Raw genomic sequence first — 13,537 nt, forward strand, 5'->3', positions numbered from 1 at the left:
GAGCTAGAGTTAAACAATTGGGGATGGAACTTCTTTTCTCTCATTCCTCGCTTGTATCTTTCGGCAATTATTATCAGCAACTCGAAACAGACGTGCTGTCCAAGCCACTCACTCCTAGGCCCGTTCAGCCCAAATCTCTCTGACTTCGCATCCCGCAGACAGTCCATAAGTCCATGCAAAGCCGCCAGGCCTCCGTGGGAAGGGTGATAATGGGGGTGGTGGTGGTGGTTGGGGTGGGGATGTGGAAGGGGCGGGCGAAGGAAGTGGTTGGGCGTGAAGCAGGAGGTTAAGGCCCGGGTTTGGGCGGGAGGGGGGATTATTGGGGGATCTGTTTGCTGTAAGGCCGTTGGGGGAGGGGATATTGAGGTATTGTGTGGGGGATGTGGTGGTGTTGCCGAGGCTGAGGGCGTTGTATATGCGCAGGAAAGGGGCGGGTCTGGGGACGACGGAGTTGGTGCTGAGGGAAAGCTGGCGGAGAGTGGAGGCCGCGATCGAGGGGGTTCAGTGTGATCCGAAGGATATGGCGTTGTGGCCGACGGTGGTGCGTTATTGATACCCTTGTGTCGGCTGCTGCTGGCGGGTGCCAAAGGACTTGGATGGGTTTGGTTCACTACCTCAAATGTGCGGCGCTGAATACATATACCTATCTTACCTAGGTACCTAGTTAATTGATAGTATTAGTTATTACAAGTGAGTACATTAGTGAACAAGATGCTACGCCTCTCCGTCTTTCAATCCCATTCCGTCCATCCCTCTTTCACCCCTTCGTCAAGGCGACATCAGTGCCAAAACCCTAAACGTCACCAGCTCATACCCGACCACCATCGCATACAAGTTCAGTCTAATTTTGGTTGCTGGCTGGCGCCCTCTCCACTCTTGGCCTTTCTAAAAGCCTGCATCAAGTTGATGGCCACCTGTGCACTCACGCCCTCCTCCACCTGCTTCGCAAAGAAGGCATCACTGCTCGTGGCCCGGATCGATCTCCCGCGTTCCCTTTCCGCAGGCGTCACCATGAGATTGGCACGTCGGTTCGCCTCGATCTCCTCCAAGTGCTTGACCCGCGAGAGATACTGCGCATTCCGCTGCTTGCGGATCTGCTCCGAGCCAATGCGGTCAAGAAGGAAGCGCACCATGGCGCGTAACATGAGGAATATATGCTCGCTGATAAAGACGGTGATGGGGAGAGCCCACCACGCCCCTCCGGCGATGGTGTTAGGGCTGTACAGGTGCACGATGGCGCCGGTCGAGATGCTTCCGGCCCACGCAAGAAAGTCAAGCGAGGCAATCCAGGGGCCGATGCCGTCCGTTCGGATGGGGGCGGGACGCTGATGTCCTTGCGTCAACTTGAAGAAATCGGTTCGAAGCTCGATAATGTTGTTGAGGAAAAAGCCGATCGAGATTAAGGGCCACACGGGAGAGAAAAGAGCCAAGGTCCCGAACTGGAGGGCGATCTCGGCAATGTCGTCTTGGACGTTATACGGCTCTAGTGCTGCTTGCCTGCGCGCGCTGTCGAGGAGTTCCATTTCGTTCGGGTCATCATTGGCGATCGAGGAGAAGTCGGAGGATTCGGCCTTGGTGGTGCGGAAGTTACGGTACCATTCAAAGAATTTACGCTTGAGAATAGGCAACAGGTTCTCCTCGAAAAATGACGAGAGTTGGCCAGAAACCGTCAACGCAATGATCTCGGTACGTAACCTGTCGCCGTCAATGTGATGAGTGTGGCCGAGGTGCTTCGACACGTAGGAACCGCCAAACTTTCTAGCGAGAGACTCGAGAAGAGGAATGAGCTGGTCGCCGAATGGAACATAGAGAAAGGCAGTGATGAAGATAGGGAGGTAGTTCGTGATAATCTGAAGAAAGAAAAACTTTTGCGTGCGTGACATGTCGTAGTTGTCCGCGGTCCGGTGGTTTTCAAAATCCGTAATGAGGGTAGCGATGTTCTCGAGGTAGCTGTTGATCTGCGGCAGGGCAACGCCGAGCAGGATTGTAGGAACGTATTCCTGATGCTGTTAACATTGGGGATACCGATGGGATCACGGAGGGCGCTTACAATGACGTTCTTGTACGGCCCGTTGTAGCCTTCAGAGACCAATGTCTCGAGAGCGAACACGCCGAGTATGATGATGCTCAAGACCAGAGTGGCTGCCGCCATGACTGGAATCTGTAGGAGCTGGCGCAAGACCTGCTTCCGCTTCGAAACGTAATGCCTCTTTCGACCGGTACTGTCCACGATGACTCTCTCCCATCGGAACTGGGGCCGGTTGACCTTGACAGTACCCACACCCTTGACATCCCATCTGATGCTGAGGTCGATCTGCTGAATCTTCCAATACTCAAGAAAAATGGTACACCACACAGTGGTGAGGATGGCGTACGTGGGGGAATAGGTGGGCAAGAATTGCCATGCGATGAGCCCGGTGAGGGCAGGGAATGTGAGGAAAACGACGTAGGTTTGGATGAAGGCAAAGTAAAAAGCAACCTGGTACGCGTAAGCCGCCGGGTCTCGGTTAATAAGGAGGGCAACAAATTACCTTGGTTCCGAACAGATTCCGGATCTGGTCGAGGTCAAAGCCAGTCAGGAAGAACCGGCTGCTCAGGTGTTTCAAGAGGGACAGGTTGGTGGCTTCGTCGTGCAGAGGAAAGATGCTATCGACGTTCTCCCACTGGCCCCAGCCCGGAGTGATGCCGGCACCGCCATTTGACTTGGGCCAGTTCACCAAATGGTACATAGACAGGACATCCTCAGCTTCGAATGCGCCGTCGACGACAGCATCTTTCGCTCCACCGGGGTGAGTCTGGACGATTCCATACAGCCAATCTTTGAGTCTGGCATAGCGGTCGTGAGTGGATTGCCTGGGGCGAGGAACGGGGGGTTTTGGAATACGCACCGAGAATTGTAAACGTAACTTCCCAGAACCTTCCGCGGAGCCTTGACAAAGGCTAAAAGAGTGTGGTCATGCCGGGCCCGCAGATTTGTGGGAGGCCCTGCCAACTCAAAGTCGTGAACCAGCGCAGTTACTTTCCTGTTGGCAACGTCGGAGTCGATCCCAATCAAATTCGAGTGTAAGTGGGAAGAGGAGCTTTAGTATCTTACCCAGGTCAATATAATTTAGACGATCAGGTATGGTCTGGTACCGCTGTCCCTGGGTGTGAGATCGATCCTGTGTGAATAGCAGGGAATTCCATCCCTGGGGGTGGTGAGGAAGACTGGGAATAGTTGTCGACCCTTGGTCGGCTATGCCCCACGTTTCTAAAAGGAGAAGAGAAGGAAGGTGAGCGGATTAGGTTCCAATAATCTCGCTGAAAAAAAGAGAGACAAGAAAAGAGAATTCCAAGACCGGGCCGGAATTAACCAACACGTCAGCAGATCCACAATGTGGGGAAGATGTACGAGCCAAGGTCTTGTCAAAGGTTGTTGGATGCCGCTGGATGCGTGGAAGTACACAGTAAGCGTTTCGGGCCGGATCACGGTGTAGAGCGGCACAGGAAAGGCTGACGACCGAAACCTCACTCGGCGATGACAGTTCTATAGGTTGTTGCTACCAACTTATAAAGAGCTTTGCGCCCGCCCTTTTTTCCACCCGGCGTACTTGCGGTAAATGTCATGGCGGAACGTCTGCTTCAAGCCCTCTACCGTGGCGCCTGCGAGAGGGAGCGACGGTTGTATGGCACCAAGTCCGCAGAGGTCATTCTTGCGATCGATAAACCAGGCAAAGGACATACCTCCGCCCCAAGACATGGTCTTTTCGCCGTACCAGCCCTCCTGATCCTCCAGCGTGAGTAGGCCGCCGAAACCGTGACCCAGTTTCTTGTCTCCGTCCACTCCCACCCGGAAATAAACCCCAGCAGGGCCATGCACCACGGCACGGTGCCCCTCGGCTGCGTCAGGGCCGATATGGTTTTCAAACATCATCTTCACCGTCTCCGGCCGGAGCAGCTTCCCATCGTTAGCCAACAGTGACCGCAACACCTTGACATAACCCTCCCCCGTCATAAACATGCCATGCCCCCCAAAATCCCCCTGACTACGCCTATTCATATCCCCACCACCACCCAACACCGCGCGGCCCACTCCCTCCGGATCCTCCGGATTCAGATCCACCAGGCGCGCCCGCACCCCATCGCCCCTCACAGGATAAAACTGGGCATCATCCGGCGCAATCCCCAACGGCGCCGCAATCCGCCTCCGCACATAATCCCCCAGCGTGACCCCCGTCACCCGCTCCACCACGCGCCCGGCCCAGTCCAGCCCGGGCCCATACATCCACCCGGTGCCCGGCTGGAACGCCAGCGGGTAGGCAAAGGCCTCCTCGACGGGCCGGCGCGCGCCCTCGGCCAGGGGCGCCTCGTTCTTGCGCCGCCACTGCGCCAGCCGCGGAACGAGGAAGTCGTAGCTCAGTCCCGACGTGTGCGTGAGCAGCATGGCGAGCGTGATGGGCCGCTGCGCGGGGACGGGCTCAGCCCCCTCGTCGTCGTCGGTGAGGACGGGCAGGCGAGAGAACTCGGGTGCGTGCGGGGATAGGTCGCCGGTGAGGGAGAGCAGGCCGTCCTCGACGCACTGCAGCGCGGCGATGGTGGCGAGGAGCTTGGTGGCCGAGGCGAGGTAGAGCATGTCGTCGAGTTGATGGGGGCGCTTTTCCCCTGACAGGAGCGTGCGCTCGCCGAGCGTGGCATTGTACGTGAACTCGCCGGAGGCGTTGGTCGCGCAGATGACGCCGCCTTTGATCTCTCCTGAGGCGATGGCCCTTTGGAAAGCGGGCTCGATGCTCTCCGAGGCCATGATGGGTGTGGCGTTGAGTGAGAGGAGTGTTGATGGGTGTGGTGCTTGGGAGTCTTCTTGTCTTAGAGAGAAAGAGGGGGAGCGGCGGAGGGGTTACTTGTTTCGGTGAATCAGAGATCTACGCGCATATCCACCCGGCAACTCAAGCCGCTAACGCTTACTTCAGCAGGTGACGCGGCCTTTTCCGTGCTGGCGGGAGCCAGTCTCCCGAAAAGCCGGGCTTAAGTGTAGTCACACTGAGACAGGTGCGTGGCGCAGCGGCTTCTCATTTTCCCAGCTGTCTTGAATATATCAAAGGGGATCTTGGCTGTTGAGATCGGAAGCTTCCTAGTGCACAATAGGTAGGTATGTTTTGCTATGTCCGGTGGGGAACTTACCAGGTAGTTACCGAGTGCAGCATATCACTCTCTGGCGACTTGGGTAGGTACCTTACCTCAATGGAGCCAACCTCGACAAGGATTCAAGAAAAAAAGTGAAGAAAAAGAAAAGCGCACAAAACGAGTCAAATAAAAAGAGTTCAGAAATAAATGAGAAGAAGTAGGCAGATGAACACGGTCCCTTTTGACTCCCTGAGGAATTTCGTCTTGTCGAGATTTGGTCGACATCCGCACTTGGGAGCTCCGCTTTTTGCAAATGGGGCGAAGGATTCCCCTACTGGCAGTAAGATGCATGTATAAATGACGAGAGCTTACCCGCTCATCTCATGCTTGAGTATCATGCAATGATTTTCTCTGGGTTTGGTAAGTCCGAGCCTGCAGGGTAATGATTCCGTCTTCGGATTAGAAGAACCATTTGCGTGAATTACGCCGCCATTGGTTGCATTTGGGCGGTCATACCTAGGAAGTTGGTTGAAACGGAGAGAAAGCCGAGAAGCTGCCTCTTTATAGCGTACAAACGAATAGTTGTGTTTCTCAGCCATCTTCGGGCAAAGAACAGTCCCCCTTTTCCATCAGTTTCCGAAGAGGAGCTACCACCCCGACTCAGGGGTTCAGCTACGTCGATTTACAAGTTGGAAAGTCAAAGAACATCTCTGCACAACCGCTCATAGAATTCGATTGATTCCAAAGAGTCTGGATTCCTTCCCCAACTTCTATGCCTACCCGGTTGACCCTTTTTGGTCATCTGTTTCACACCTTTTTTTCTCATAGGTCACCTTGTGACCGCGCGCGTCAGCGCTAGATACTGTCTTGGTCCAGTGGCATGTGTGATGAGCCTGCATGGCTAAGGGGCCAGCTCGGACCTCGTCTCGCGTCCCAAAGTAAGGACTCGCTTGATTAAGATGCTTACCTTTTGGGAGAAGAATGTGTGCAACCCTATCGACCACAGCTAATTGAAGTTGTTTTTGGGTTATTTCTCTCCGCTTTCACTATCGCAGGAGCATTCAGAATTCTGCGAACGTTCAATCACACCCAAACCTACTAGGCACCCCTGGGGACTATTGAGGCTGGCTGTTCGATGATGGAGGGTGAAGTTGCCTTCGCTACCATATTCAGAGCCCTGTCAATTCCCAAGTGATACGGGCTGGGCAACTGTTGCAGGGGTCGGGGACAGATGTGATGTGTCACCTGGCTCAAACTTTGGATAGGATGCGACTATTGACACAGTGATGCGTGAATAGCATGTAGGCTCTCCTCATCGAACAGCGAACCATGATTCTCTGCTGTCAAGACTGTGTGAGTAGCCGCCTCTCGGCCAACGCACGTGCAAGCAACCAGACTCTGAATCTGAAGTGTGTATGACCTTGTCTATAAGAAGGTCTCCTTTCCGCCGCTTAGCAGCTCACTTCCATCCACAAGGGACCCTGTAAACCTATCAACTTATCCATCTACTTCCAGCTTTTTTTCAGAACACCAACCAAAAATCATCAACATGCAACTCTCTACCATCGTCGCCGGCGCTGCCGCTCTCTTCTCCGCCACCACGTCCGCCTCTCCCGTGGAAGCCCGCGCCACCAGCGTTAACATCAACCCTTTCGCTCTCTCCTGCACCGCAACCCAGTGCACGTAAGACTGCCCCCATCCCCACCCATCCAATCCCAACAAATCAACCTAACACGTAACCCAGCTGGACCCTCAACTACACTCTCATCCCCGAGAACACGGGCGCCGCCTGCAGCTTCGTGACGTCGGGCGGCACGATCCCCACCACCATCGGCACGGCCATTGGTCCCTTTGCCTGCTCGCCGTCGGACCCCAACGTCCGCGTCCGCATCCAGGTGGTCTCGGGCCAATACCGCCTGTTGATCTCCCAAGTCGGCTCGCCGACGTCCAACTTTGACTACTTCCTGCCGTCGTCTGACTTCCCAGGCGGTAATAGCTACACGGGCCCGTCGAGCTTTGTTGCTCTGTGAGGGCAAAGGAGACGGAGGAGGCCTAGGGTGAAGGGTACAAGTGATGTTCTACAGTTCTTATAGCGGCTTGCAAATTGAAGTTGAACTCAACCTTCATTGGTCTAAGCAGCATCACTGAAACAACCTAAGTAACCAGTTGATAATCTGGATTCCGCTGTATTTATGCGAGTCATATCACACGTTACAAGTGCGCAGTGAATAAGGTATACCTCTCATCCCGCGTCTTCTTTGGAAGGTCCACGAGACCCTTGCAGTTTCCAAGGCCTTGGGGGTATTTGCGACTCTGGATTTGTCTGCAAAAATTCCGACTCCCGTCTTAGCATGCTGTAAGCGGTCTGGTATTTATGAAGTTGGCGATGGTGGCGGCAACGTATATCATCATACGACCGAGATTAGGTCTATACATGTACTGGGCAACGTCGAAGTATGAACCAATAAAGCGCCCCAAACCATACACATGTTTCGGGCCGGCGTTGCAGAATGTTCTGGGATCAGACTCGGGAGGGAGGAGACACTCGGGATGCTCGCGGACTCAAGCCTTTAAGCCTTGCATGCTTATTTTCCCTGCCATTGGGCGAATTTACCCCGCCCGAACACGTCAAGAGCTGTTAAAACCCCAGGTTGACACTTCCTGTCCTCTTGTGCGTTGTCCATCCACTCAAAAACTGCAGGTTGGCAAAAGTTCAACCGGATGGTGGGCTAGACCCCAGGGCCCTATCTGCTCCGGCGGCGGCGCTGATGGCCGAGGAAGAGGACTGGGCAGTCTTTCGGCGTTTCAACGAATTCAACTTGCTGAATCTGCTGGTTTTACAAGACGAGGTTTAGAAGTTGACTGACCAGTTCAAACAATTATATCCACAAACAACTACTCCCGGGGACGGGAGCCCCAATGCCTGGTACATGCCGGCCCACCCGCTCGCCTCGAATAACGACCCTTTTCCTCAAACTTAGGCACAAGATATCCTGGAAACGGCACGAAGAAATGTGTGGAAGAACTTGAAGGAGAAACTCAGGGAATACAGTGAGCCAAGGAGAACCTGCCTACACGCCAGACACCTGGCAAGGATCAGGACATTGCAGTATCTAACTAACTTCGTGTGTTACTTTTCCCCATCATCACAGAGAGCGCCCTGTTGGAGATGGCCCATCTAAAAAACCTAGAGCCACCAAGCCCCGAGAATATCAAGCGTCTCAGACGAGAACTCGATGAGTTAGCATCTCAATCCGTCTTCCCTGAAGAGGCGACGAGATGCTGGGAGCCCGCAAATGACGACGATTTTGTTGTTCTCCGGGGTGCAGTCGACAAAAAACGGTCGACTGAACACATGGATCAGATTGGGTATTGAGATATTCAAGTGGGAGTTATGGGGCAGACGCAAAGCATGTTCTTTACTTATCTGCGCTACGGTCCTCGTGTCCTCCATGTCATCAACGTTCTACTAACCACGTATCGTCGTAGGCCACGACCGCTACCGTGTCGGACGCGCCACCGGTCATTGTGCTGGGGAAGAAGCGGCCTCGCATGATCCGGGCAGAGATGGCTAGAAAACACGCCTTTGCCTCGCGCTTCACCATGGCTCTCTTTGGCGGCATCGCCCTCATCTTGCCCACGATCGTCATGTCCAAGGTCCAGAGCACCAATGTTAGCCTCATCACCACCTCGGTTGCCGTCTTTCTATTCGGCCTCGCACTTGCGTCTGGTGCCACGGACAGCACAGGAAAGGATGTTTTGACCGCAACAGCTGCCTATACGGCTGTTTTGGTTGTGTTTGTGGGTACGAGTTTGGAGAGTGGCGATGCCTCAGCTAACCTGAGTGCTTCGGGGAGCACAACGATATAAAGGCAGTCAGTCATCAAGGCCAACATGTAATCTAACCAATGTCAACTACCGAACTACTTCTCGTCCTACTCGGGCCGTCTTTGTTAATTATCTAGTTTGCTGTGTGGTGTATGTAGTCCTCTCCTTGGATACAAGACGCCGGAATGGATAGGTATGAGCATACTATGATCATCGCTGCCTTTGCTACAGTCACGGACACTTTCACAAAGATACCTCGAGGCAGCTAGGTAATAGCAAAAGCTGTAGCCAAACCCGCCCATGTAGGTAAGAGCCTGGCTGAACCATCAAGGACAGCATACGTACCAACCCTAACCCCAAGCCATTGGGCACTTCACGCTGCCGGATCTTGCATCGGTCACATCCACAAAAAGCAAAAGCTCGATCTCGGCCCAACCCCAACCCCATGTTACACAATTCCGTGCTGTCGGTGAATGGTAGCGTTGATCTCTGGTTGCCCAGCCTTCAATCCCATTCAATCCCTGTGAACTATCGTCGCCAGCCTTGAGACATCGGAGATGGGAATATTTATGGCTTTCGTTCAACATTTCGATGCGCTGAATTGAGTTGCGGCAATCACCGATTTTATTTTAGCGCCCGTCTTCCTTCTCCCGGTTCGTGGCATTTTGGATTCGGCGATGCATGCAGGCTGCAGGTCCCTGCAAATCCCGATGCTCCAGCACATCGTTGGCGCAGCCTGCTGTGGCTTGGAAGGGTCCGCACTCATTCCCCAGGACATGCCAGATTCGCAATTGATTGGCAGCCAGCCGCTGCTGAAAAAGTGAGACACCCACAATTCCCGGGAGGGCTTCTCGCCAAGCTGACTGAGCCCAGGGAAGGCGTGGGAACCCAAGGGGGTTGGTGGGGAACTTTTCTTCTGCTGGTTTCTGCGATCCTGCGGTCTGATTTTGCGCTCGCTCGCCACATATGACACGCCCACTTCTCCCTCTCCACACAAGAGTCAAGACCATCCCGAGCTAGTGTACGAATAGCTTAACGGTCAACAACCACCAACGCACACCATGTCGCAGCCGCCCTATCGCGAATCCCCGTCGTGATTGTAGCGCGCGACGATGGATTGGGTTACCCAGATTGTCCATCTCGAGCGACGAGTGCTCGGCATTGTAGGTTTTACTTTTACGTTTACTTGTTGTGTCTTTCAATGTCTGCGGTGGTGCCTGGCATGGTGTGCCGCTTGCGCCACCCATCGGGAATCCAGGGTCCGATTGATGTCATCAAGTGCCTGTTGATTGTTTGCTTTCTTGCTTACTTGCTCTGTCCCTTGGTTGCACAGTGTGCCCAGATGCTAGCTCTTGTGATGATGAGAATGATGGTGGGGCTGACGTGTTGACAGAACGAGAGTGATGATGGGCGCATTGGATCCGGTCGCAACGATAGCGATGGCGGCGGCACCCTCGTCAACTTCAATCCGGCCGGCGATGACAAAAAGTCCGAGTCGCTAGCTTCCCTCGGAAGCACCTTCATCCCCGTCGTCATCTACTCGGCCATCTGCTTCCTCATCTTCTTCGTCTTCCGCCGGAAATGCCACCGTGTTTACGCCGCGAGGACCCTGCCGTCCCTCCGTGAGCCAGAGTGAGTAGCCGCCGTGTGCAGCTCACCGCCGTGTCCGTCCCCTGTAGCTCACGAGGTGTATCGTAGAACCCCGAGCCCTGAGCTCCCCGACGGCTGGTTCAACTGGATCAAGCCCTTCTTCGCCATCAAGGATGACTACATCCTCAACAATTGCTCCCTAGATGGCTTCTTTTTCCTCCGCTTCCTCCGCATGCTCTCCATCATCTGCCTTGCCGGCGTCGTCGTTGTCTGGCCTGTCCTGCTTCCCATCAACGCCACCGGCGCCAGCGGACTCCTCGAGCTGGATTCCCTAACCATCGGCAATGTCAAGCTTGCCAGCAAGTACTACGCCCATGTTCTCGTCGCATGGTGCTTTTTCGGTTCGTGGTTGATAGGCTTCGGTGCCGGTGACCCTACTAACCCTCGCCGCAGGTTTCGTCTTGTTCATGATTTGCCGCGAATGCATCTACTATGTCAACCTCCGGCAAGCTTATCTGCTCTCGCCAAATTACTCGAAACGGCTCTCCTCCAGGACCGTCTTGTTCACTTGCATCCCGAAACCCTACCTGGAAGAGGCCACGTTGCGAAAGGTATTTGGCGATTCGGCCAAAAACATCTGGATTGTCAAGGACACGAGCGCCGTGCGCGCCCTTGTCGAGGACCGCGAAGAAACTGCCGATCGGTTGCAGCAAGCAGAGGTTAGGCTCATCAGGCTGGCGAACGCCTCGCGTCAAAGGCATCTCAACAAGTATCCGGCTGCCTCCACGTTAAACAACCATCTCAACGAAACCGATGCCAATTCGCCTCGGCCTTCACAAAATGAAGCCGAAAAGGGGCACGTCATCGACACCTCTGAACGTTTTACCGACCGTCAACTGTCCGTTTCTGATAGCCCAACCTTGGCAAAGGCACCAGATCCCGAGTACACGCACCCGTACGGCCTAGACCCATCGCTACCGGATGTTAGAGGCTCTGTGGCCGCCCTGTGGCTGCCGGTGCAATCCCGACCTCACCACCGCCCGCTTCGGAACTTTGGGCGCCGGGTTGATACCATCCGGTGGACCAGGGCGAGGCTGAAGGTACTCAACAAAGATATCTGGAAGCTCCGCCGGAAGTTTCGCGGAGGAGATGGCTCCCCGCTCAACGCGGCCTTTATCGAATTCGACTCACAAGCCAGTGCCCAAGCAGGGTTCCAGATCTTAGCCCACCACCAGCCGCTGCATATGTCACCCTGCTATATCGGCCTCCAGCCCGACGAGATCATCTGGAGTACACTGCGGATCCGTTGGTGGGAGCACATCATGCGCCGTTTCTTTATGATGGGCGTCATCGCCGTTGCCATCGTCTTTTGGTCCATTCCTGCCGCCCTCGCGGGTATGGTGACCAATATCAAATCCCTCAGCGAGACAATATTTTTCCTCGAATGGGTTATGCTACTTCCCGGTCCGATCCTAGGCGTCATTCAAGGTCTTTTACCGGCGCTCGCCCTCTCCTGGCTGATGGCGGCCGTCCCATGGATGCTCAGGGGTTGTGCTAGGGTCGCCGGCGTGCCCTCCCGTGCTCTGGTGGAGCTGTACGTGCAGCACGCCTACTTCTTTTTCCAGGTCGTACAGGTCTTCCTCGTTACCACACTCACCTCGGCTGCCTCGGCGGCCGTCTTCGACATCATCCAGAACCCGCTCATGGTGAAGGACATGCTGTCTGAGAACCTGCCCAAGGCGTCCAACTTTTATCTGTCGTACATTCTCATCCAGTGCCTCGCTGCCGGTACTACAAGGCTCGCCAACGTTGGTGACCTCATCCGGCACGAAGTCATCGCGAAAACGCTTCCGAATCCGAGACGACGCTTCTACCGCTGGCGCAAGATGCGGGAGGTCCACTGGGGTAGTGAATTCCCTCGCTTTACCAACCTAGGTGTAATCGGTTAGTTCTTTTCATCTTCATCGCGCGAAGCCCCTGCTAACGCTATGCTAGCTATCAGTTATTCCTGCATCGCACCCATGGTCTTGGTCTTTGCGGGGCTCGGCATGTTTTTCACCAGCTACATCTACCGCTACAACCTGATTTATGTCTATGACACGGGTCCTGATAGCAAAGGGCTCTTCTACCCACGCGCACTCATGCAACTCATGACTGGGCTCTACATCGCCGAGATCTGCCTCATCGGCCTCTTCGCCTTGAAGTCCTCGGTCGGCCCGTTGCTCCTGATGGCCATCTTCCTCGGTTTCACCGCACTCGTGCACATCTCACTCAGCGAAGCCATGACACCACTCCTCAACAAACTCCCGCGCACGCTGGCCCTCGAAAAGGACATGGGCCCCATCGCACAAGACGAGCAGCCGGGTGACGACACCGCCCAGCCAGCGCCATACCCGACCGGCGGCCTGGCCGCGGACTACTACAACATGACCGACGACGACTCGGACAGCCTACCAGGCGACGCGCCGAACCACGACCTCGACACCGACATCCAACTCCGCGGCATCGAAGGCAGCAGCAGCCTGAAATACCAACTCACCCAATGGAGCAAATCCCTCTTCAAATCCACCTTCACCACGTCTCCACAACCTTCCAACTCCCCCCACACCACCAACCCCCCCAGCAACACCAGCCGCCTCACCCGCATCCTCACGCACATCAAACTCTCCATCACCCCGGACCCCTCCCGCCCGCCCAACATGCTGCTCACCTTCCTGCACCCGGAGATCTACCAATCCTTCCGCCTCCTCCAACCCCGCATCAACCCGGGCCCGGACCCCGACGCCCACCCCCTGCCCGCCGACTACGCCAAGCGCGCCTACTGGCCGCCCGAGATGTGGACGCCCGTCCCACGCCTCTGGCTGCCCCGCGACGACGCCCGCGTCAGTCGCCAGGAGGTGGCCCATTGTGTTGGGGCGGTGGCCGCCGCGAGTGATAGGGCTTGTTGGTTGGCGGATACGACGACGGCGGGGAAGCGGGCAAGGAGGAGATGGGGGGGGAGGGTTGGTGGTGGGGGGGT

The 13,537-nt window shown here is 55.3% G+C and overlaps 3 protein-coding genes across 3 annotated transcripts in view; 2 read left to right on the forward strand and 1 right to left on the reverse strand.

Moving 5' to 3' along the window:
- Positions 1-114: 114 nt before the first annotated feature.
- Positions 115-4,780, reverse strand: CHGG_03610 (uncharacterized protein; the record flags this gene model as incomplete). The annotated part of the gene is made up of 7 exons (XM_001230125.1): positions 115-436; positions 653-660; positions 927-1,958; positions 2,051-2,332; positions 2,532-2,826; positions 2,889-3,023; positions 3,591-4,780. 7 exons carry the CDS (start codon positions 4,778-4,780, stop codon positions 115-117), a joined length of 3,264 nt encoding a protein of 1,087 aa, XP_001230126.1.
- A 1,869-nt stretch (positions 4,781-6,649) lies between these two features.
- Positions 6,650-7,130, forward strand: CHGG_03611 (uncharacterized protein; the record flags this gene model as incomplete). Its single annotated transcript, XM_001230126.1, has 2 exons — positions 6,650-6,783; positions 6,845-7,130. 2 exons carry the CDS (start codon positions 6,650-6,652, stop codon positions 7,128-7,130), a joined length of 420 nt encoding a protein of 139 aa, XP_001230127.1.
- A 2,910-nt stretch (positions 7,131-10,040) lies between these two features.
- CHGG_03612 (uncharacterized protein) overlaps positions 10,041-13,537 on the forward strand; it is a gene marked incomplete at both ends in the record, with an annotated part of 4,080 nt that continues 583 nt past the window's right edge. Inside the window, 5 exons of the mRNA XM_001230127.1 lie at positions 10,041-10,091; positions 10,322-10,560; positions 10,627-10,919; positions 10,972-12,462; positions 12,514-13,535. Coding sequence (XP_001230128.1) covers positions 10,041-10,091; positions 10,322-10,560; positions 10,627-10,919; positions 10,972-12,462; positions 12,514-13,535 — 3,096 coding nt within the window. The remainder of the gene's footprint in view (positions 10,092-10,321; positions 10,561-10,626; positions 10,920-10,971; positions 12,463-12,513; positions 13,536-13,537) is intronic.

The sequence above is a fragment of the Chaetomium globosum genome, genomic scaffold, assembly GCF_000143365.1.
Source record: "Chaetomium globosum CBS 148.51 scaffold_2 genomic scaffold, whole genome shotgun sequence".
Lineage (NCBI taxonomy): Eukaryota > Fungi > Ascomycota > Sordariomycetes > Sordariales > Chaetomiaceae > Chaetomium > Chaetomium globosum.